Raw genomic sequence first — 25,380 nt, 5'->3', positions numbered from 1 at the left:
TTTTCTGGGAAAGACTGATATTCTGACTTCAGTTTTGTAATTTAATGATGGAGAGTTTCCTTAGTAAACCAAATTTAGAGTACTAGAATGCTTATCTTATATCCAGACCTTGAACATAAAAGGCATTTTATACCAGCAATTGTTCATTTAATGAGCAATTGCAGAGTGCAGGACGGTTAAGGGATTGAGCTATATGCACCATTATTGCAAGAAGTATTCCGAAATACCAGAAATAGGACGTAAGCTCTGATCAGGGGGACTGTGAGCACAATTACCTTCTTTTCAAATCCTTCTGTGACACTGCGGGAGGAAAAAGGACTTTGAAACTTGAAAGGAAAGAGCTTGCTTTCAACCTCAAAAGCTAGGAGGAAAGGGCTCTGAAATTTGCTCAGTATTCCCAATTCACCATTAGCCTGTTTCTTCCTTTAGCCTCAAGGCATTCTCCGCTTTTTGAAAAGATGTTAAGAAATTCAGTCACAATAGAGAGCCTAGTTTTGAACATGTTTCACTCTGTCCATTGAGGTCTGGTCTTCAGCCTTTGTGTGGGGTGAATTGAGCTGAGCAGCAAGCTGGTTGGGGAGAGGTGAATGAGCAGTCTCTGTGCAGTCACAAATTCTGGCAAAGAAAAGATTACCCTCTCCTTCATTTTACAATATGCATTCCTGTACAATCCTGCTAGTGGCAATATGCGGAGCAGAGCTTGTGCTTAGGTCAATATGGAGCACTTCGTTTATAGCAACTCTTGTTAAGTTTGTCTTGTAATTGAAGCTGCTGTTGACCTTGCTTGGAGACCATTTGTAAAACCGTTTATTTAGCATAAACTGAAATAATAAACCCTCCTTCTCTTAGGCCGATTGTGATAGGGTGACATTAGTTTGATTTAATGATTAGCCGCCTGACCCCTCAGCTACAGAGAGCTGCTTGAATAGGGAGAGTTCACTAGGAAGCACACAGGAAGAATACTAATGAGCTTGTTAAATTTAGCATGGCACCAACCACTTTTAATTCCTCTAATGAGAGAAGCACTGCCTCTGAGAGAGAGGGAGGGAGATGAGGAGAGAGAAAAAGAGGGGGAGGAATGTCCACAGCCTGTAGCCAGAGAATTTTGGGCAAGAGAAGAGCTTGGAGAGCGTGTAAGCCAGGGTCTTTTGGACTGCGTTGTAAGTACGTTGTCTCTTCTCTCACCCAGGCGCAGCGTGTCGGCAGCTCGCTTGTGTGACCATAATGCTACCTAAGAGTTGCAGGCAGAAATCTGGAAACTTAATGCATAAATGGATTTAGCTGGGCTGCTGCATCTTGTCTAAATGGGGGTATCTCTGAAGTGTGGTGGGAGGGATTTTTAACATCCTCTATCAATGATTTCAACTTTTTTTTAGTCGCTGGCTCTAAAAGGTTTAAGAGAAGAAGCTTTGACTTCGTGTCTTGATATCTGTAGAACTATGATAACACAAGCAAACAAAAGTTAACGGGAGAAGAAAGTTCAGTGGATTCTTGTGTTTGATTTGTTTGCCTTGATTTTTAATTTGCTTTTAAATTAGCTGAACAACTAGAAATGTGTTTGTTCAGGCATACTGTCCTGTGTGAGTTCTCTGAAAATGCTTGTTAGTTAGAATGAGGTGTGCCTAGTTGCTAAATTCTTCTAATAAAAACCACTTCTGATCGGAATAGCAGTGCATGGGAGAATTCTGAATGAATGCGATTGTTCCAGACTAGGTGCTTGTAACGTGTCTCTGGTGCCTAGCTTGTTAAGACAGAATAGGGCATACATGAAGAAAGCGTCTTACACAAATTGCTTTGGAGGCCTGATTACTCGTTTTTGTTCTTTTGCTTTTTTCCCCCAAGTCTTTCTCTTAAACCTGCAGAAGACAGAGTGAACTATGCTGAAGTTGGTGGAGTACCACTGATGGTAAACGGGTGGAGATGAGGGAGAATTGGTCCCCTTGGCTGTAATTTCCTTCTGCAAGTTTTAGTAAATCAGATGTTTCTTTTGACCCTAAACCAAACCACTTTTAAAACTTGAGAATAGCATGAACAGTTACTATGCATTTGTCTGTAAGAAGCCTTTGGCAGGTGCTGCCGGAGCAGTTTGCTTACATTTTTGCTATAGAGCTCCACTTGTTGCCATGGTGGACAGCATGTTTCTGTCAATAATTTGGCCCGGCACAGCTTGTCTGCACTCACTTTCAAACTTTATCAAGTAATTCAGCTGAAACAGAACAAGATTAGACAGCTTTTGCCTTTTGGCTCACTGAAGTGGCTTTACTGCTGTTGAGAGACTCGGCAGAATGACTGCAGGAAAAGTTTCCCCCTCAGAGTTCAGGAGGCTCTTCTAAACCTCCCAGCTATTTGTATTGTGGAGTGCAGGTACTGTCAAGCCCCTCATCTGCCCTCTATCAAAAGAAACTGCGGTATGGAGTGGGTAGTAAATACTTAGCAAAATGTTAGTCCATTGTGTGTTATTGCCGGAATGCCACCGTGTTTTCATTAAAAAAAAAAAAAAAGAAGAAAAAGTCTGGATGAAATTTTATACAGTAGGCAGTGTACAAAAGTGTTTGACTTCTGACAGCGAGCAGCATTAATTTAATGATGGGGAAAGATGGTTGATACAGAGGAAAAAATAGTAGATTTCTTTTGTTTCCTTCCCATTATTCCTTCCTAAGAAAAAAGGAAAGCTTTTTAAAGCAAAACACATTTTTCCTTGAGTTTCAAAGTCACTGAAAATAGGCTTTGAATTTCATTCCAGAATTTAAAAAAAATGTTCCATACCAGTCCCCAGTGCCTTGATTGATGACACATGCATGTTTGGAGAAGGAAAGAATAAAACTGAAGCCTGTAGACAGGCACTGGGTTCTTGTATTCCAGGATGGTAGTTTTAACAAATATTATCTTTATATGGAAGAGTAAAAGAACTGAAATCCTCTCTGATCCTCAGATCGATTATATAGCCACACAAATCACTTCAAGCTCACTGGCTTCCATACCGTGGTAGCACAGGTTAGCTTGCTACGCTTAAGGGTCTGTCAAGATTTCAAAAAGAGTATAATCCCCTATTTTCACAAGAGTTTACATCTCATCAGTGAAAGTTCACTCTAGGTTGAAATTTAACATAAAAGATTCCAGCTAGGGTGAAATGTGATGGAAAATATAACTTCAGTTGGGGTGATTTAATTTTATTTTTCAGTTATACAGGCTGTTTTCTAAAAACTTTATATAAGTTTTAAAGTTTTAGATTCCCTTTTGCAGTTCTCTAACTAAAAACAGCTTCAGTGTAAAAAGTGGAAACCTTAAACCGCGCTAATCTAGAGCAGGGACCAGTGCCTGTGCATATTAATAAAAAGTAGAAAAGGGCAAAGGGTTTAAACTCTGCAGTGTTGTTGTCTGTTTCTATTAACTCTTTCTCCTCAGCCCCAATCCTGAAAGCGCTCTGTATGGAGAATTACTGCTGGCTGTTTAAAGAATTCAGTCCCTGGAAGATGCTGATAAGTCAGCAGCCCCTGCTTGCTCTAATACTTGGAGATAGAAAAATAATTAAGCACTCAATAGACTGCACTGTTGGGTTTTGTTGTTGTGATTTTGGAGGAGAGGGGGCAGGGAAACGCCTGGAAAGCTTTGCATTAAAAGTAATGGTGCAGCTAGTTTGGGCATAATACCCAAAATTAAACTCTGGGTATTTAATACACGTGTGGCCTGTTTGTAATGTAACATATGTGAAGGCAGGGTTATACTGGTGTCAAACTTGTGTGAGTAGTCATGATCAGTTGGTTACTGATGCTTATGCTGTTTCAATGAGTGCAGCAGGGCAAGTTGTAAGTAAAAACGTGGCCCTGACCTTAGCAATTCTGGCCTCTGATAACTGAAGTGAAATCTTGACTCTGTCATAAATGACCCTGCTTTGCCTGTGAGTTGTAGAATAAGTTTACCTGCGCTGCTTTAATTTCCTAAGCGTGCTTTCATTTCCTCTGCAGTTACCTTTCCTGCACCCAATATTTAGTCTTCTGGGTCTCCTCATATACTTTTGAACAACTTTTGAAACTGACTGTATTTATTGGTACTTCAAGACATATTGGTATATGCCCACATGTGCAGGGTGTTTTATTGAGCAAGGCTGTACATGGAGAATAGACATCTGCCAGAATCCAGCACACAATTATGCACTTGTTTAGAGAAATGTCTCTATATTTTAATAATGCAATAGCAGAGCCCCTTGGTGTGGTTTTTGAAGGCTGCATGTGATCTGCAGGAATTGCTGCTCATGCAGGAGCCCAGGCTTGGCTAAATGCCTATCTGTACAGTAAGGTAGGCTGGTGGAGCAATTATCAGAAGGCCTTTTGGTCCCTCCACAGCAGGCAAACAGGACTCAGAGACACTGACAATGAATGGGTGAAGAATCCTGGCCTGACAGACGTGGCTGGGGGAAAGGCCTACAGAAGCATTTGCCTTCTCTATACTGAAGTGCTCACAAACAGTGTAGGCATAGGGGTTTTTCCAAACTGGTCCTTGTGTTCCACTTTCCTCATTCTCTTTTATTTTTCCTCTTGTTTGATAAGAATTCATGTGTTTGGACATGGGAGAAAGGGAAGAGGGGAGTGGTCACTGCTGGAGCAGTTGTCCCACTCTGCCTGTCTAATGCTGCTGGTGCTGTCTCTTGGACAGTTTTACATATTTCAGCGTCACTCACCTTGTTTTCCTACTAATGGCCTTTCTTTGAGGCTCCAACCTTCCACATAAGCAAGGTTCTGAAGGACTGGAGCAGAGCTGCAGAGCAGCAGTGGGTGGCGAGGTTTGATTTAGGCCTGGCTAGCAGGGTTCATCTTCTGCTGTTTGTGACAAATTGTTTTCTTCCTCTTTGTCAGGCAGCCAAAACTTCCTTGTCCCAGAGGCAAGAAAACAGCAAGTCTCTGTCTGTTCTTGCAGGATTGATAGCCTTGCTGGTAAATGCATCAGTGCATGGGTGACGATGATCTACTGACCAAGAGCTGCCGGCTAGCGTGCTCAGCCCGCACCCCACAGCATCCCTCATAGCTACATGCCAGCTGTCACCAACGTGCACCCTAGCGCTGGTGGTGGCAGGGAGAACTTCTTGTTTTATTTGCTAAAAATGGACTAAAAGTCTCTCTCTCTCTCTCTCTCTTTCTGTTCTCTCTCTCTCTTCTTTGGTATTTTTTTTCCAGAGGATGAAAGTCCTGGACAGACCTATCACAGAGAGAGAAGGAACGCAATCACAATGCAGCCACAAGGTGGGCAAGGCCTCAGCAAGATCAGTGAGGAGCCTTCAACATCTAGCGAGGAAAGGGCCTCATTAATAAAGAAAGAGATCCATGGATCTATATCGCACCTTCCTGAACCTTCTGTACCTTATCGTGGGACATTGTTTACTATGGACCCCAGAAATGGTTACATGGATCCTCATTACCGTGAGTATTTATTACAAGTTTGTTTTGGGGAGGGAAGTTGGAAGGCTGCTTAGGCTGTCAAGTTAAATGTCATTCTGTTTGTCACCTTGCACCATCTCGGGGAGAATTGCTTTCTCTGTGTGTGAGTTGAGATAAATGTGATTTTTTTTCTCTCTCAAATTAAAAGCTGGGAAGCATGGCAATTCAAAATTAGCACAGGCCTCTGCAAAGCAACTTCCACAGGATATATCATCTGTTGTTAATCCTCCTCAGTCATTCAGTTCTGCATTTGCTCCGCCCCCATCATACACAAAGAAAAAAACCTCATTAAAGAAAGCAGAGGAGGAAATTGAAACAGGCCTTAAAATCTTTTTAATAAATAATCTTCAATCTTTTTAAATAATCTTAATATTTTTCTTAATAATTTGGGGAGGGATTGGAAAGTTTAATGCTGCTGGTTTTATTAATTAATATATTTTTACTGTTCTACTGTTTGTTTTGTTGTTCTTAGAGATGTACTTGCTTGTAAACATGTGGGCTGATGGGATGGTTTTATCATTTTCTTCCTTAGTCCCCGTAAGGTGTATGGGGTAAAAAGGGCAAACAGTTTCAACTTCTGAATTCGTGCTCAGACATTAATAAAAAAGTAAGAAATTAACTCACACTTGAACACAGATGTGGAATGGATTTCTCCACAGGCAAAATGGAAGGGAGTTAAGCAATTTTTTTCATCTGCTTCTAGTTAAAAAAAAAAAAAAAAAAAAAAGGAAAAATCATTTAGTTGTGTAGTAATGAAGTACATCTTGAGGTGTAAAGGCTTGTGCCTTTTGATTATAGATTTATCACCTAGTCGCGGTACACATTTGCCATTTAACCTTCGAATCTCCAGTTCCAGATGATGGGCTTAAGACCCACAGAGAGGGGGGAGTCTGTGTTGACTTTTTTTCCCTCCACATAATTCAGAAATTTTAGTGTTTTAAGGCAAAAGGTCATTAGCCAGGCAACTGATTAGTGAGGACAGCTGATTAGTGCATGTTTTTTTGCTAAAGAAAGTGCCAGGGATAAAAGCTAATTTTATCCCTTCATTAGTTGGGCTAGCAGCAAAGGGGAATGTTCACTCATCAGGGTGCAGATCAAAGTATGTCTCACACAACCTTAAGTCTCAGCAACCTTCTTAAAAAATAAAATAGAAAAAAAGAAGTGTGATTGTTAATAAGGATGAAGAGAAAAGGAATAAAATGAATACTTGTTTTCTTTATATTCTACAACAGCATTTAGGGAAAAGTTTGCAGTGAAACTTTTCAGTTCTTCTCAAATGTACACAGTCAGTTCATGGACAGTCTCCTCCTCTAGCTCTTCGCAGCCTTGTTCAAATCCTGGAAGGGAGTTGCTCATCTTTTTGCCTGGAGAGGTATGCAGCTGCACACTAGTGGCAGACTTGCCTGCCAGAGAAGCGTGCATGTGCAGAGCAAAGTACTGATTGCAAACAGCAGCACACAAATATAAGCTGTTGGAGACACCAACTGTGTCCATTACCATTTTGAGTATTTGTTAATGCAAACCCCGAATCTCCCTTGGGAAAAGAAAATCCTGTTGGGGAAGCAAATAGCTTCTGTGTGCCTACAGTGTAGCTGGGGAGAGATAAAATGTGCAACTGCCACCCCATCCAACCAAACAACAAACATTATGCTAAATTTAGTGATTGCCATTTTGGCCACCTGACCAGCTACCAACTCAGTCCTTAAATCTGAATCAAAGTGTTACTGATACTGCTAAAGATTCAGACGGAGGAAAAAGAGCCATCTAGTCTGAATGAGCCTGGCTGGCTTCAATTTTGTTCGTTTTGCTTTCTTTTATTGAATTAACCTCTTCTGACTAAAGTTCCCCCACTTTAATGTAGATAAAATGTCTATATTGTGACTGATAACTCTAGCCAGTTAGGATGTGTCAGCTGATAGAGAAGCACTGATGTCAGAAGCTGAGGGAACAGCATGATTTTACCCAGCCTATAACAACAGAGAAATAAGAGATGAGTTAATTGTAAGTGAAGAAGATCATAAAGCAGAAGTCTAAGTCAGAAAATGTCAGTTGGGCAGACCTACTTCACTACTGCTGTAGTGAATTGCACTCACAGATTTGTAAAATTCCTCAAGATATTACTATCCTATAAAGAGCCATCACACTTTTATTTACCTTTAATAGATGTGATACAGAAGGACAACTAATGAAACAATTGTCTTGTCAGATTTTTAGGGGGTCAGACAGGCTTACTGAAATTTTCATAGTAATTGTATAATTTATATATGTAAGATGTGCTTTGATTGAAGTGGTAGCAGTATTTAGATTGACGCTTATAGTGGTCCATATGAACGAGATTGAATAAGGTAGTGATATTGCAGTTTCACTGTAGAAACAGGTGTGGAACCAGCAAGTCTGTTGTTCTCTTCCTTAGTTTCTTGCTAGTTTTGCTGGGCATATGGATAGAAAATACTGTTCTAATTCAACGTTGTTGGGTATGTAAACACTTAGAGTAATTCCTTAGTTTCCCTGTGGTTGGAAAATATAGACTTTTCAAGATGGCTAATTTGTGCTTCTATATTTACCAGCTTTGTATTTAAAAGTGTGGGGAGGCTTCCTGTAACACAGGAAGAGGGAAAATAATTTTTTTTTTTTTTTTTTTTTTGAAGGAGGACATCTGTCTATTTTTATGGCAAGAAAAGAAAAAGAGAATTTAAGTCAGTTGTGTGTGAAACGCATGTCTGCTCCAGGAGCTGCAGTTATTAGAAACAACTTGAATGTCTTGCATTTCTACATGTAAATATGTGTGTCTCTCTGTATGTGCACTGTAGGATTTTTTGTTGTTATAATTTTTTTCCCAATTAAAATGAGCAATGTTGTAAATGTTGGGAATAATAGTTACCATATACGTGGAATAAACACCTCATTGAGGGGGAGTTTGCTCTCCTACGGAGCGCGGGGAGGGAGTATTGTTGTGTTTCAAGTGGACCGGCTTTTCAAACAGCTGGGAAGAATCATGCCCTTTTGCACCACCTAAGAGCTACTCAGCCATTTAGCAACCACAAATAAGAGAATGGCCTTTTTCTCAGTCCAGAGACCTCTGTCTTCCCAGAGAGAAAAACACATCCAGACCTAAAACAGGTTCAGATTTTGGACTTTTTTTCAGTCATGATTTTCTCAAGCATCGCTTACACACTAGTCACAAAGTGTGTTTTTAAACTTCTTTCTTTTCAAAAGCTTAGGCAGGAGATGACAAAAATGTTGATGTTTCCCTTCATATGTTACACCTTTCCTCTACAGAGGGGAGAAGGCATACTGAGCTCTAGCATGTATTTTTGCAGTGTTTCTTAAATAGATTTAAAGAATAGTGTTTCTCAAACACTGATTCTGGTTTGAGCCCCTTGTTAATGTAAATTCTGTCTGCAGAGGTGGGGCTGAGGCAGGGATAGCAACTTCCTTTTGTTATTCTCTCCACAATTTTAATTCCCACGCAGATTTATGGCAGTGTTAAGACTGCCTGTCTCACAATTCATTCCTCATGGAAAAAATGAATCATTCCTGATGTAAACACTTTGATTTAAAACATACTGCTGGTATTCTTCCCCGTGTTTCACAGCTCATCTGAAAGAATTGTTAGTTCCTAATTAGTAAAGCCTGAAGAATTATCTTAAGTAAAGAGCAGTGACAGTTCAGTTGGCTCTGAGCTAAAAGTCTGTATATACAAAAATGGCCCTGGCAGGAATCTTTCTGGTACATACTTCATCACAGAGGTTCCGCTGAGCATAGCTTGAAAGCAGGAACTCACCCTGCACCTTTTTTTTTCCTTTCTTTTTTTCTTAACAGGGATTTATTCCAGTTTAGAAGCTTCTGTATCTATCTGGGGAAGTGGGAACTGCTTATTGCTTATTTCGTAGGATTAACCCTCCAAAGGTATTGATTGCCCTCAGTTCCCACCAACTGTGTCTGGACTTGTACCTTCAATGGATCGGGCCCCTTATAGAGGCCTCAGTTAGATTACACAGTGTTAGCAGCGTCATCTCAAAATCAATTTGCAACATGACCGAAAGACCAAAGCAAGGAAAATACAGCCTAGTTCACTAGGTGCACTTGTTCATTTACTGTTTTAATTTCTATTGACAAGAATTCCCCCTCCTTAATCTCCCCATAGAAAAGGAGGAAGAATAAAAAGGGAAATTAGATTCTGCTTCTGCAAATGGTAACTGGAAACGCTGCCTTAAAATGCAGTAGCAAAGCAGTGACTTTTCGTGGCAATGTAGCTTGAACTGTGATGGTCAGCTACATGTAGCACATTGAATAATGAGATCAGTCTAAGTTCCCTCCAGCTGATGGGCTCATGGAAGGGGTCCCAATTTGCTTTGTAGAGGGGGAAAGCCTGTGACCTCCTCTATCCTATCCCTTGAGTGTTTTCGGCCTCCAGTGGGACAACCCGAGAGCCTTTATGTTAGTCTCATGGCAGGCACTTTGCTGAACATACATCTAGCTTCCCAGCGTCATCAGGTCATGGGGGACAGGGTTGACTCTTTGTTTATAGAGGCCTTCTCCCCCAGCCCTGCTGGAGAGCGGGAGGTGAGTGTCAGTGAGGAATCCTGGCAGAGATTTAGGGCAAAAGTCTTTCAATACATTTAGGTGCTCTTCAATTTCAAAGTGAATTTGGCCTCTTAAATACCTTTAAAAGTCTGGGTCCTACTTCTTCAATCCTTTCTGCTGCAGTTTGCAGAGGAGGGGCACGAGCACTTTACTAACAAAACTATCCTCTGACAGTGATTTATGGAGTGGATTGTAGGTGTTGTTAAGCAGGGGTGGTTGGAAAAAAGTCAAAATTTAAAGCATCTCATAAAACGCATAGGAAAAATGCCACTGGTTCAAAAATGAATGTCAGCTGAGCAGCTGAAAAGTTGAGCTTAAAGAAAAAAGTTGGTATGTTTGCAAATTGTTTTTTTGGAAAAAGAAATCTAAAATGTAATAGTGTATTTCAATAGCTTTCAACAGAAAAACATTATTGCTCTCAAAACCAGGTGTAGGGTCAGAGGCACCTTCAGTCTGAAATTATGGAAGGAGCAGCAGACCTCTTGAGATTAACAGCTACATATAAATGTAGAGCTGTTCTACAAGATGCTTCCCAAACCTCTCTGGTCATGATTGGGAAATTCTGCTCCCTGCCTGTTTTTCCACAGTCCTTCTGTGGAAGAAGCAGGGGCTCTTTAGAATCCTGGCAGTGCTACCCCTGCTTGCTCCTGTCATTTGGAAGTAGCAATTGCACTGTAAGATTTGCAGCTAGAAGCGGCGTGTAAAAATGTCGTTTTTTCTACCTGATTTTCTCTCTCCTCAGCATGAGACTGCAGAAATGCTAGTTTCTGAAAGGCCTTGAAATGTAATGTAGTTGAGAAATTGAAAGATGATTTTTTTTTTTTGGCTTTTTGATTTGTTTTAATTTCAGGTTTAGATTAGTATTCAAATATATGTATTTGCCATTTTTTCATTGTCAATACAGTTAGTATCAATTTTGACTTGGAAACTACAAGAGATGATCTATACAGAGTTGATCCTGTTTGGGCAGGATCCCTTACTCTAATTCTGTTGGACTTAATATTTAAAATGTCCTTAGATTCAACCTTTGGAAAAAAAAAAGTCATTCTTCTATAGCACCTAAGAGAATTTACCTGCTGGGCTCTACTGTGGTGGAGCCTTCTCAAAAGCAGATTGGTCTCTTAGTCTCTTTCATTGGGTTATTTAAGTGCCTGTAAGAAGAAGGATTTTTTTCTTTTAACAAATGCAAAAATACTTATTTCTTCCACAGATTTGATTTTGTTTGTCAGGTAAAGCATTTTTAGATGCTTTAGAGTGTGTATTTCTTATATGCTGTCTTCATGGAAAGAGACAAAGTACGTTGCTCAGAGCTGTAGAGTCATAGCTAGAAACTCTGAAAAACAGCCAAGAAATAATGTAATCCATCTCTTTAGCCTCAAGGCGGATCAGATATCCCTAAATCAGGAGAGAATGAAAAGCTTCTTAAAAGTTGCTGTGTCCTTTGATAAATGGGCGTTCCTGTCTTTAAGAGCCTTGTCACAAGGTCTGTAATGTGCTGGGACTGATCCCATTTCCCTATGTGATATCCTCTATGTATCAGCAGCTGAACAAAAAGGAAAACAAAAAACACCAAAAGCATCTTTAGAAGCCCAGAAACTGAGCTGGTAGTTTCCTCTTCGTAGATTCATTAGTGTGAGGAAATTGTGGTATTTGACATCACTAAGTTCTCTGAAACAACCAACCAACCAAATAAACAAACAAAAAAACAGGGCCTGACACACGACTGTTGTGCTCATTTCTGTCATGGCAACAGGCAAGATCATGAGTTTTCTCTTTTTCTTGGTGAGCAGTGATCTTCTTTGTGTTATTGTTAAGGATGGGTAATGCTAGGGATTAGCCAAGTATGACAGGTATGTAGAAAACTAATGGTCAAAAGAAGATAAGCATCATCTTTTGCAAGATTTGAAGCATCCTTAATACCTGAGGTTCCTGTCCGTCAGTCACCTTGTTCTGAGGTACTTCTCTTTGCCAGCATTTCTTGGCCAAAGACGCATGGTTTGAAGGAGTAGCCTTTTGGACTTGACTGCTTAATGCCTTAAAAAACTTTAGCCAGAACTCAACCTCATGCAGCTTTTGATGTCAGATTGCCTTGCCTTTACTGGTAAGGAGCTTTATGTCTCTAACAAGTCAAATCCTTGTAGCAAAGCACTGGAAATGCTTCAGCCAGGTGCTGGTTTGTGATGAAAACTCCTGGCTGGCTGAGTGATCATGACTTCCATTGGGAACTGAAGCAGATTTTCTTGAACTGATGATCATGAGCCACATACTTCTTAAACTCTGTAGCGTCTTACACTGCTGGTGAGGTGGTTCACTTACATTGGTGCTTTTCATCTGGACAGTGCCTTAGAGGGAATTTGGTTCCCTAAAGAGAGGTTTCAAGTGCCATTTTCATGTCCGGGAGGATCCTAATTGGTCTGTCTGCCAGCATGGAAAGGAGCAGCCTCTATTACATCCTGTGTCATATTGGTTAACTCTATGTGAAAGTGTCAGATTAAATAGGCATCTCAGATGGCACTATGTATTTGTGTTTAGGCAGCTGAATACTCATAAGTGTTGTTACTAAGCACTTCAATCACTATGTCCAAATGTAGAAAATAAATGTTTAAGTTAGTTCTCTTTTATCCCCATCTCCACTGCCATCTCCCAGTTCTTATGAAGACATCAGTGTCAACAATTAATTGTGAGGTAGTTATAATCTGCAGGGTGCTCCTCTGTTATAGTTTCCTTGCGTTAATGTCATTATGCCCTGGGATTCTTGTAATGGTGTGTTCTGGTTCTGTACCTCATCTGTGCTGCTGCCTTTGGGCTTGGGGAAGAGCCCAAGTGTGTGGCTGTGTCCCAGGAGTTGCCTTGTGGTGAGTACTGAAGGCACCATAGGCCTGCTCTTCCCACGGCACTGGCTTGACCAGGGAGATTTTAAAGGACTGTGTGGTGCCTGTTGATGTGGTGCAACTTCAAGAAATCTCTTAGCACCAACCTGTTGGAGGCCAGGACTGAGCACACCTTTACTTTTAAGACAGTTTAAATGCTTTAGTTCTTGAGCAATTTTCAGGACTGCTAGCAGTGCAGATTTATTCCTATTGAATGAGTTCAATAATTAGGAGAGCCTCTTAGCGGTATCCTCTGCTTCCTTTTATTCACACCTAGCAACCCAATTAGTCTAGCTCTTGTGCAGTTCACAAGTTACTTTTTAGCTTCCTGTTAAAACAGTGCTCAAATTACTTACAACTGGGGCTCTTGAGTGTGTTCAGTGGGTCACATCTGAGTTTGGAGCTCATTTCAGGAACACTTTCCCTTTCAATCAGAGTTATACTGGTTCATAGAATCATCATAGAATCATAGAATGGCTTGGATTGGAAGGGACCCCAAGGATCATCAAGTTCCAACACCCCTGTCACAGGCATGGCCATCAACCTCCTGGTTATCTTTTTTCATTTGTGGTGGTATAACTTATAGCCAAGGCATCAATTACTAATGTGGGAAACCAGTTTGCATTAAGTATCGGTGTATTTGTAGCTGTGTTTTAAAAGAGTACAGCTGCTGTAATGAAGTGTGGTTGTCAGCATGTATGATGGTGGTATTGTTTGCAGCAGCAGAAAAAACTGTACTGGCACGGAGATGTTTGTGTATGTACAGGTTTGTACACCATCTTCATACTTTCTTTTAAAAATGAGTAGTCATTTCATAAAAAAAAAAAAAAACAGGAGTGTCTTTCAGAATTTGTCTTCCTGATTTGCTGAAGTTCAACACAGCTCCCCAGATAATGGAATTGCTTTCAAATTTAAATTATGCATGTTTCCTGTTTCACACTGAATAAGGTAGAACAGAGAGTCCCCCATTGTTCATTCTGTTTTCCCTTTCACATTTCAATGCTGCCCTGAGCCATCATTTTTCCCAAACAGCCAAACAGCTCTGATCCAGAACCTGATGAATTCAATGAATCAACAGCTGCTGGCTTCAATGAACTTTGTAATAATCCCCAGTTGCCTTATATTCTGCCCTTTCATTTTACCTGCTCCTCATGCTAGTTGTAATTTAAAATCCTAATTCCCAAGGATCTGTGTACCATTTCTCAAATGAAGAGCTGAACATTGTTATTCGTCTATCTACAGTCCCCTGTTGAAGTAACTTATGGTAACAAGCCAAAAGTAATGGCAAATGACATACTTTGAAATAAATGGCTGCTTATGGTAACAGCTGAGTGTAACACCATTCTAAGTGTTGAAGCAAATAACTAATGAAGTAGATGTGTTGAAATAAATTGCTTTCCAGTATGGTGCACTCTTCTGTGTAAGAAGGTGCTGCATTTGATTTGTTTGCTTTTTTCACCAACCTTTCTGCGGATACAACTGTTGAAAGCCTCTGGCTTTGATGTTGACTTTCTGGTAGTTTGTTGTTGAAGTGAAATCAGGTTATTTTCTATGAATAAGCTTTTTTGGATTGAGGCCTATGTTATGTATAAACAGTGGCTGCTCAATTTACGAGGATGGACCAGCATGGTACGGTGATAGCAAGCTGCTGGCTCCTTTGCCATGTTTCTTACTGGGTGATACTTGAATTGGCATCAACACCATTTGCACAAATGAGCTAGAGTACTTCTAACAATAAAATTGGTGCCAGACATTAAAAACATTTGTTGCTGCTATAGTAGGAGTAGATTTTCTTTTTATTTTCACTGGAAGAGAGAGAGGAACACAAGTTTAATCACTGGCTTAATCACTGAGCTGCCCAGTGCTTGGAATGTTTGACTTAGGGAAAAGCTGATGTATGACCTGCTCATAAATGCTTCTGATTTGCTTGAGACTGGCAGTGACCATGGCCTATGCTTATTTTTACTCTAACAGATTTTCAGTTTTTCTTGATTTGTCAACTTGAGTACAGAAAATTTAAATATGCCTATTGGGAAATAAAGTCAACTTAAGGAAGGTCATGGTAAATAAAGACTAAAGGCCTAATCTGGCTTTGTCTGCTCCCATGGAAAAAATTGCAAAGGCTGGATGAAACCCAAAATGTTCGACTGTGAAAGTATTTCTCAGTTCATGTGGGAAAAATGGCACATCTCTTTAAAGAAGATAATTATTTTCTATGTACATCACAAACAGTAACACAAGTTCTCCATTTAATAGTACCTTTTATCCTCCAATATGTTGTAAGCCAGATAAAATCAGAAAGGCGGGTTGAAGATGTGCTGCTGTAGTGGTCCTCTCCCTAGAAGCTACTGTTCTGTGTGTATATTGCTATAAAAGGGAGGTCTGTAGAAGGGGGTTGAAGCATCCCATGCCTCTGTATCCAGGCCAGTCTCTAGCTCTGGGGTTTGCTCTTAAGTAGCCTGTGTGACTGTTGCACCAACATGTAAGGCTCTCCTGGGCATGCAGGGTCCTGCTGGACCAGGAGGGTGAGGTCCAGTTGCTGCTGAGGCTGTTCTTGAAGGCTGCAAAATGCAAAATTGCTGTGTTACTTAAAGGCAGCCCACAGACTGCTACCTTACAGGATGATGTAGACATGGGTACTGCTTGTTAAGGCTACGCAAGGTGCTGGCACCATTCCCTGAAGGGCTGACTGTTGGGAAATGACTACTGTATTTCCCTACGGAGGCTGGTGCTAGCCTGATGCTGCTCTGTGGTTCTGAAGCACAACACCCTGTAGGGGGAGCGTGGGGTAGGAGAAAGAAGTCTTCAAATGGATATTAAAAAGTCTTGAACTTTACTTGCTGTCTGAGTGTGCAGCACAACATATCTCTAGGCCAAGTTAATTTGGCAATGTATGCAATAGGTCTTGGCACCAGAAAATGAGAAAATGCTGTGATCCACTCTGTAGTTTCCATGTAATGCCTTATTAAAATAAACATTTATACCCTATATATTTGCTCCTTGTTTGCTGCAAACTTTGCTAATCTGTATGTTATAAGAAAAAACATCCAGCTCCGTATGTTGATGCAGTCTTGCTATTTACGTGGTTAGTTGAATTCCTCCATCTGTGGTTTCCCAGTAAGCTTCAAAAGCAAAAGGCGCTTTCTCTTTTATGCTTCCATCCTTCTGCATAATACTTCATGAGCCTCACCTAACTGCAACTGATGGCACTCTTTTATGTTGTCAGTGCAGGGAACTGGGAGGAGCTGCTGGCACTGTCCTGTTCAACCTAGTTATACTTGGCTTCTTGTTCTTCTGACAGTGCTGTGCACATAGAAGAAAAAGACTTCAAAACTGGTTTAGAACTGATTGAGTACAAGAGTGGGAAATGAGGGGTGGGAGCTTTAGCAAGATTTCTCCTTTGCCCAGCCTCTTCAGGACTGTGGTGACTTAATGAATTAGGGCTTGTAGCAATCGGATAAAATCTTCTGACAACTCCACACATGTCTTCTAGTCTCTATAGCTCTGGTAAGATGCGTCTTGAAATTGTCTGCCACCATGCTTGCCTTTGTGTCATTTGCAGACTGAAACACTGACTGGTGGCATTGTTGTTACAGTCATCGTCTTGTGTATGAGCTGAGTAAGTGCTTTGTGTACACATACCTCTCAGGTAGCAGAGCTGTTGTTTGACTTGGACTGGCCAACTCTATATTTTCATCTAGGGTGAAATGAACATTGTTACAGTGTGCTGAACAGTGATGTTATAGGATATTTGTGCATAATATAGTACATGTACATACTCCGCAGTAATTTGTTTTCTCTGAGTCTTGTTGCTTTCTCATTATTTTTCTGCTTATTTTTGTAATGTGATTTTTCATATACTTCTGTATTATGAGTGTTTTTGTTTTTTAAGCTATCTCTGATATGCAGCTTTCATATCTTGGCTCCCAGCAACACTGAACCTCATTGTAAAGCCCCTTCGTGTAAAAGCCCATCTAGTTATAACTCTCAAAAATACGAGGCTTGTCTCCTGAGGACTACTCCATATTGCGGGTGGAGTATAATCCTTAACATTGTTTTTTTGCTTTCAAATAGCTGGGGACAGTAAGTCAAGGAGTGAGAACTCCCTTTGTTTCATGTAGTGTATGTTGCAGGGAAAGAATGTAACAGAGCAGAAAATGAAGAAAGACATAAAAGAATTTCAGCTCAAGGAGGTCAGATCCATCACAGGCTTAGCATTGCCTTCAAAGATGCCTGGGACAGGTGGCAGTTCAAGACAATCAGAGGAGAAGCATCCGCTAGTGCTAAGATAAGGGATTCTTGCAGAATCCTACTATCTGGTCCCAGTTTGCTTTGATGTAACTCTGCTAGAGAGGACTTCTGGGAGCAGGCTGCTGCTTCCCTCAGTGATAGGCTGCTGTTGTTCTGCCTTTTAAGGTCTCATTATGGTGGTCCTTGAGGATTAATTCTCTGTAAGGTTTACATGGGAATGGTTTTGTCTGCAGGCCCAGACAGGGACCTTGGTACCACCTGTACATAGCATTATTGCGTTCTTTCATTCCATTTTTTTTTTCAAGTTGCTCATATTTAACAATATTTGACAAAAGATAAAACCAAACATCTAGCCTTTTTTTCTCTTCAGTCTTTCGCTGTTACCGAGTTTTTGTTTTTGCGGTCATTGAACCATTAGCAGTATATTGTCACCTTCGGGTTACTCCACTCAGCCTGCTGCTTTTGGCAGTTTTTCTTTTCTTTCTCTTGCCCCTTAAGGGAGGGAAGTGATGATGTTTGGCTGGGGAGTCGGGAATCATCCCACTACTGTTTGGTGTGCCTGCACTAGCGGGTTTTACATAAATGCCATTTTGTTCAAGGAGGAGAGTTCAGGATATGGCATTGGCATTATCAGTGGTGATTTATTAAAATAGACTCATCTGCATCTATTAGGGTATGTTTATGAGAAAAAACATTTACCATTTTTTTTTTTTTTCAAAGGGTAAAGCCTGCTTCCAGTGAAGTATCAGAGGGCAGAGCACTGCAATAACAAAGGGGGGAATCATGTACTGAAGTTTGGCATGCAATAGGAAACAAGGGCTTTCCATCTCCTTGATGTATTTTGTTTGTGGTACAGTATCTGCCTAACTCTTCAGTATGTATCTATGTCTTGAAGATGAAAAAAAGACACGGAGCTGCAGTTCCAAACGAAGGAACTTATTACTCTGGATTTTTTTAGTTCCCTATTACCTCGTCTTAACTGAAAAAGTTGCAAAGTGTTGCAAAGTCAATTTGAAGCTAGGACTTTAAGATGGTGGCTGAGGTAAAAGTAAGATGGAGGTTCATGTAGGATGTGTGGAAACAGGGACCTTAACACAGAGGTAGAAGTAAACTTGTGGTTCTGTGTGCAATGAATAGTGTGAGGAATTCATTTCTGCCTCACCATAGAGGTCTTTAAATTTTTCTGGACTCACATTGATGGTGTCAGTTAAAATTATGAGAACAGGTTGTGTATTATATTTTAAAATGATCAAACAAAAAAGATTTCTAACAAAAAATGCATCAATACCTGTGTGTCGAATCCTTCTCAGGTAAAATAAGAAATAAGAAGTTGTACATTGTTGTTGCCTATTTGGTGATTTTACCTTAAATATAAATCAAAAGAGCACCTTCAGAAATGTTCTGGGTTGTTTTTCAAGTGCTCTGTTTGGAAGTTATGTGGTATGCTGAAGCGTGCTTGTATTACATATATAGCGTATTAGTTTTCTTTATATGTAGAAGTATTACAGGAAACCCTATAGCTAATGCTGGCTATATGAAACTGTATTATTCTATTATTAGCATATATATAGCTATGACATTCCTACACTCTTACATTTCCAAACTGCACATAATTTAAGAGTAATGCAAAAATCTAATTTTAACTGTATCTATCTGTGAAGGTAGTTAAATTCCACCCATGTGAACTGTTTCCCTAATAGCTAATTCTGAGAGAATGGGAGAATGAGAGAAGCAGAAACTAAGGAAAAAAAGATTAAATGAAGGTAATAAAAAATGCCGTGATCTGAGGTGCTGTAGATGCCTTCAAGAAGACCTGTCTTCAAAGAATTACAAGCAAGTTCTTGGCAGCCTAACTTTATACACACAGACACACCTGTGTGATTTATATATACTCTCAAGGGTACTAGCCACAGTTTTGATACAAATATTGAATATGTGTATAAATAGAATAATCTATGCTTACTGACTCCAAGATTCAAATACCTTGAATAATGTGATGTTTAATTTATGTACCCTCCTTTAATTTTATATTAGAACTAGTTGTCAGCAATTAAGACTTTTATAGTACTATTCTGTAGGTTGCTGATGCATTTCTGACTTCATAAAATACAGGAATTGTGAGAACTCTTCTTCCCTCACCGCCAGACAAAAACATGAACATTGCCTGTTGTATGTATTGAATTTATTGGCTCTTGCGTAATTTCAGTGTAAGGTGCAATCATGAAACATCTTTTCATGCTCAAAGTCAACACAGCAGTTTAACAGCAGCTCATTATACAGCAAGCAGCAGTTAAGTGTTTCAGGCAGAAAAATCTGTTCGGCTAGACTGAGCCAAACTGAGCCTTTCTGTAAACAGCCCTTGCTCTTTTGCTTTCTCATCTTAAGCAGAAGTGGGCTGAATGCGAGAAAGAGCAGAGGTTTTCAGACAGCATGATGGGAATGCGATGCTCCTGCCCAAGGATATGTTGTCTGTAATGAGGCAGCAAGCTGTCTTCTGGGCTGTAATGCTAACTCCTGTACTTGTCTTTATCCAGGCTCTAAGGAATAATGTCTCTTGAAGACAGGGAAGTACAATGGGCAGCTCTTGTACTACTAGTAAATGTTGCCATGGTATATGTACAAATGTGAGCGTTGGTATTTTCTAAATAACAAAAGTACCTAGTAATCAGTGAGGATCAGCCATCCTGGAAGTTCAAACTAGAAAGTTCAGCCATTCTTTCATTGTAAGAGGAAAACAATATATGAAAATGAAACCTCTTTTTTTTAACCCGCTGTTACGTAAACCAAAAATATAGTAATTGATTGTGCTCAACAGGGAAACAAGCATGGAAAATATAACTCCTGAAAATGAAATTTCCAGAAAACTATAAACAGCTATAGTTTTGTAAGTCCCTACATAAATCTACTATAGCAGGTGCTACTAGAAGCCTATATATGTCTATATAAATATACAGATGTGTGTATATGCATATACATGTGCATTTATATTTATATTACATATATTAAAAAATTCTTTGCAGCTTTGGGGCTTTATATATCTGGTTAGACTAAAAATTTTCAGTGGTAGTAAATTCTGTATTTTGTATTATTAGCAGTAGTAGCATGTTACATTTTTTATTAACAAGGAACAAAATTGTAATTGAAACTGATTTCAGGCTAACAAGTGTGGAATAAACTAGAAGTTGTTCAAAGTAGATCTTATGTTTATATCAGGTTGTCTTTGTTTGAATTTAGAAAATACTTAGACAATCTGAAAAGGTAGACAAAGTAAAAAAGCAATATGCATATGTGTATTAAGCATTTACATATATATATGCCATTCAACAGCAGAACACTGTCATTTGTAAATATAACTTTATTTTTGAAGTTGTAGATAGTAATGTTGAAGTAGAAATTCATGCTCAAAATGCCTATTAAACATAGTACAATCTGCCAGAACTGCAGGGATTCTCTAGTTAAATTGTTTTAGAGAATTTTAGTTACCAACTGGTGTATTAAACACTTAGCATAGATTGAAATCATGTTAAATAATAGTTTGACTAGGAAAAAAAAAAAGCTGGATGGATTTCTAAGTTGCCTGTTCTGTTTCCCTCAGAACTGTTTATGTTCTCCTCCTGTCTAACCTCTTTTCCTTTGGTCTTCTCTTTCCAACAAGCTCTTCCAATCTTTTCTGCCTTTTCTCCTATGAAATCCTCGTCTGGAAGCTCCCTTCCTTTCCGGTCTTGATTTCGTCCATGCTTGAATGTCTACAGCCTTTTCTAACCTTTGTATTCTTTCTTCCTGGGCTGTCTTTTGGAGTTAGAGCCATGTGAAATTTATGTTATTGCCTTACGTTCATGCTGTGAGAAACTCTTCATAACTTAGGTTACTTCTATGTAAAGAAGTACACAGCAGATTCTGTTCTGAGTTCACGCATGTTGCAAAACTTATCACTTAAGCAGGTCTTGAAAGGATTTGGACACTGAATAGGATCAGCTCAATTCTTTAATATCTATCTGAGCACAGACTGCCGCTTAGGAAGAAATACAGGTCTTTGAGATAACGTGGCTAAGGGGTTTCCTTGATTTGGGTAGTATAATATGAAACAGTGGGGTCTGGCATTGGCTCTACAGGCAGTTTGAAACTTGTTCAATGAAGCTGAAGGTCTCATCATGTGAAGTGTGCAAACTTATTGTAGGCCTGTTGGGCATGAAACCCCTTCCCGTTCAAAACAGCTGAAGGCTAGCAAGTATGTTCAAACTTAAATCTTGATATGTTCAAAAAGCAAGAGAGCAGACCTCTTAAAAACAGAGCAACCTAGAAGTGATGCCAGTGATTTTGGTCTATTGTCAATTTCAGTAGTTCTTTGTACATACCCTGTTTTTACAAGGTGCGGTTCGGGAGAAAAGAAGGAAGTAAATCTTCCTGCTTTCTTGAGCAGTTTTCTAGGATACTAAAAGACTTGTTAAAGGTTATTCTTCCTAAATAAATAAATATAGCAAAGCTAGTAGTGGAGAGTGTTTTCATTGTTGATACACATTATTTAAAAAAAAAAAAAAAAAGAAACAAAACTCCAGGGGTTAACTAAAGGAAGCTCCATGTCATGTGTTCTGTATGAAAGATGATTTTTCTTTGAGAGAAGTACACAAAGACTCATTTCCCATTTGTAGCAACTGACAAGTATAGTGGTTGAGATTTGTTGGAGATCTCCAAGGAAGTTTTTGACAAAGCCACAAATAAAAATCTTTGTCTGATGTGTTAAACCAATGCTTTACTAGTTAACTAGGAAGACTTTCAAGAAAGTGGATTCCAGTCTCTGTTCCTAGCCTGATTTTCAGGTTGGGTTACTGTTTTAACTCATCATTTTATAGATACTCTTCCAAAGCCTTGTTACTGGCTAGAATTTTTTTTTCACCTGAAGGTGCTTAAAATCTGAGATTGGGACAGTAATTCGGTAGTTAACTACTTATACTTAAAGCATTATTAACTAACTACTTATGCCTAAAGCAATACGTAAACATTGTGCCAGGAGCTATGTGGAACTTAATACAGTGATGTAAATCTCTACATTTTTCAGAAATCCTGAGCTTAAGGAACTTTAACAATTAAGAACTTTTTTTGGAAGTTCTTCGGGGCTTGGTAGTTTGAAATTGAAGAATGCTTTCTTGAACAGTGTAGAATTATTACTGCATTTCTAGTAAGCTGAATATTTTTGAAGATTCCACTCATAGAGCCTAACTTTGAGTTCTGTTTTCTGAAAGTCTTGGCTTCAGCTTTTTGTTCTGAATTTGGGTGTCTTATTTGTGTGGATTTTGCCTGTATTCAAGGTGAAAATATGCTGTGCTGTAAAGCATGTGGATAATTTTGCTCTGGAAGTTCAGACGTTGCCATGTGGGCAGTGAATGTGGCAGGTCCCAAAGAAGCAATTGTCAGCCTTGTCACCTCTACTAACACCTGTATTTTAACATGATGACCCATTTTCCCCATTTATTGAAGTAAAAAAAATAGTGTTTTAAAATAACTAAATCTTCCTCTCAGTGTATTGTCTTCTCTCAACGTTTTCTAATGTCATTGTATGCCACTAACTGCAGATTGTTAAAAGAAATGTCTTGAACTTAAGTGTCTGCTTAATTGCTCTCCGTAACAGGATTGTTGTCCCTATTAAGGTGAGCTCACATACTGAGGCAGAAACATTGGGTACCCTAACTGAAGGGAAAAGAAGGTTGCGTGGAGGGAGTAGTGCAGGGACATAATGCAAAATTCCTACAAGAAAGCACTCATTCTAATAGCCCCTTACAGTCACTGAGTGACAACAGTAGGGTTAACCTGTCTCATGGTTTATGCAATCCGAGCATTTATAAACATGAAAATTAGTAATTAAGGCTGTCATATATCTTACAGTACTTATATAGTAAATAAGCACATTCCTACCAACTATAAAAAACATTAACTCAACACCAAATAACTACTACTTGAAACTTTCATTTTTAGGTAGAAAACAGGCTAAACTGTAAGTACTGGTTAGAAAACTCTGTGCTCTGCAGTCTTAGCTGTAACGTCAAAATACTGAGAACTACACAAAAGCCTTACATGACAGAGTAATAAAACCCGTGTATTATGCTAAGTACTTATTAATGATATATTCATTAAAACCCAAAGTATGAACCATTAATTATGCATTAAATTTTTACAGATTTATAAAAACCTGTTATAAACACTTCCTTTTGAACTCTCTGTACATAATTATACAGGAAAATCTTTTTTGGACGTCACAAGTGCTAAACAGAAATATTTGCTTTCAGATAAACCTATGAAATGGAGAATGTGTACCTTAGAGCAGAGCAGCTTGATAACATGATGTAACATAGTTATAAAATCTCATCAGTTTAAATAAAGTTTCAGGTATGTGGTGGAGTTTTCTTTCTGCTTACCCAATGAGGATAAATGCGTGTGTTCATTACAGAGACTCAAATTTATGTCTGTAGCCACTCCTTTCTTTGCTTTCAAATTGCTAGGAACTTGGAAGTGATATGTTAGGTAGGTACACTTCTGTCACCTAGTAATGTTAAACAGACTTTGAAACAAATTGTATTTGGAATGAGCAGTTTGGACCAAGATCAGGTGGACTATATCTATCTGGATATCCCTGGTGTTCTCCAAAATCAAATGCTGCTGTGTCTTTTCCAGGACCTTGGAAATATTTCTTTGTTAGGAAACATTTCGAAAGCGAATGTCTTCCAAGGTGACAGAAGTTCAGTTCAAACTCAAGCTTTGGCAAAGCTTTTGGAGGAGCAAATACCACGAAGGAAGATTTTTCACTTTCAAAGTTCCCACCTGTGTTGCAGTTAGAAGTGCGTCTCACTGTAGTAGTAAATCAGTTGATTGTTAGTGCCGTATTCACACTCTGAATAAAGTGGTCTCCAAAGTAACTACTGCCTAAGTCAACTTTTCAAACCGTAGCAGTAGTGTTAAATAAATGGATATTTACACATGTAGCAAGAAACACAAAAGATTGGTAGTGGTAAGGTTGATCTATCTCCTGGTTACTTTCCACAGGTGCTTGTTAGTGAAGTTGCGCATGCTCAAATAAATTTTTGTTCTTGATAAAATAGAGCAGATAGGTGTATTATTCCTGTCTGCTTATTGACAGCAATTAAAATATTTTATTTTTATCACAGGGAATTTGTGTATATTCTGACATCCGTACACAGCAGTCATCAAGCAGTGCTTCTTATTTTCTTGCCCTCTTTTGTTAGCACCCACACTCAGGAAGAATAAAGGGAAAAATAAAACTAACCTTCATTACAACTCTTTGAGACTGGGAAGGGTATAATGAGCAGCAGTGTGCTGATATGTTTTTATAAATATTAGTTTACTGCATACCACAACAGAGAACAAATACATGCAATTACTTGCAAATTTCTTCAGTGTTTGTACTTATAAATCTCTGCCTAAATCTTCCCAGCTGGGAGTTAGGGTAGTTTTTCTGCTGTGGAAGCAGGCCTTTGTTCTCATGTTCAGCTTCAGCTCAGTCTGGAATAATTCAGAAACGTATTAGATAGATTTCTGCTCCCAAAAGGCATAATGAAATAACCTTCACTCCCAGCCTTAGGGAAATAAGCACACAATCACAGTTTGGGCAGATTTCTCGATTAAACAAAGAACTAACTGTGCACAAATTGCTCCGTAACAATTTGTAAAGAGTATACTTTATAAATTTCTTGCAGATGTGAAGCTGATATTTTTTTAATCAGAATGACAGGGCAGTTAAAGTCAAAATGTCTTCAGCGTTTTCCCTTTGCTCTATAATTAGTATCAGAAATATTTAGATTTAAAATGGAATTGCTAACACATCCTGGGTTACTTTTAATTTGTTTTTGGGAGTCAATGAAATGTGATGTCGAACCAAAGCTAAAATCTCCATTTAATATATACAGTGAACTTAATCCATCTGGAATGGATTCAGGATAGCTTTGTGCTGTCAATTTTTATTTTGTTTAATTTCATTTGGTGTTCAGCAAAGGAATGAGAAGTTATTGCACTTAATGTTGTTGTGACTTAAGGTGTTCTCTGGTCAAATTATTCAATAAATCAAAATCAGGCTGTGGTTGTAGCTGTTAAATGTTGTTTAGAATAGGACATTTAGGAGATTTTTAGCAGCTTTTTATTGATTGAACAAGACACATGTGTCATGCAAAAAGCATGCAGAATTTTGATGAATTAGATAGCAAGTCTGGGGGCCCAGTAAACACAACATTTTT

The 25,380-nt window shown here is 39.1% G+C and overlaps 1 protein-coding gene across 6 annotated transcripts in view; it reads left to right on the top strand.

Annotated features, from left to right (window-relative positions):
* The window catches only part of GLI3 (GLI family zinc finger 3), a 211,790-nt gene that overhangs the window by 61,392 nt on the left and 125,018 nt on the right, over positions 1-25,380 (top strand). For 4 of the 6 annotated variants that reach the window (NM_001271903.3, XM_015281558.4, NM_001398311.1 and 1 more), the window contains exon 3: positions 5,172-5,414. In NM_001271903.3, coding sequence (NP_001258832.2) covers positions 5,172-5,414 — 243 coding nt within the window. Of the gene's footprint in view, positions 1-1,091; positions 1,165-5,171; positions 5,415-25,380 lie in introns of those variants that run through there. The other 2 variants (NM_001398312.1, XM_046923906.1) reach the window with 2 other exon arrangements.

This window comes from Gallus gallus, chromosome 2, assembly GCF_016699485.2.
Source record: "Gallus gallus isolate bGalGal1 chromosome 2, bGalGal1.mat.broiler.GRCg7b, whole genome shotgun sequence".
NCBI lineage: Eukaryota > Metazoa > Chordata > Aves > Galliformes > Phasianidae > Gallus > Gallus gallus.
The sequence above is the reverse complement of the archived record's forward strand: the minus strand, read 5'-3'. Positions and strand labels throughout refer to the sequence as shown.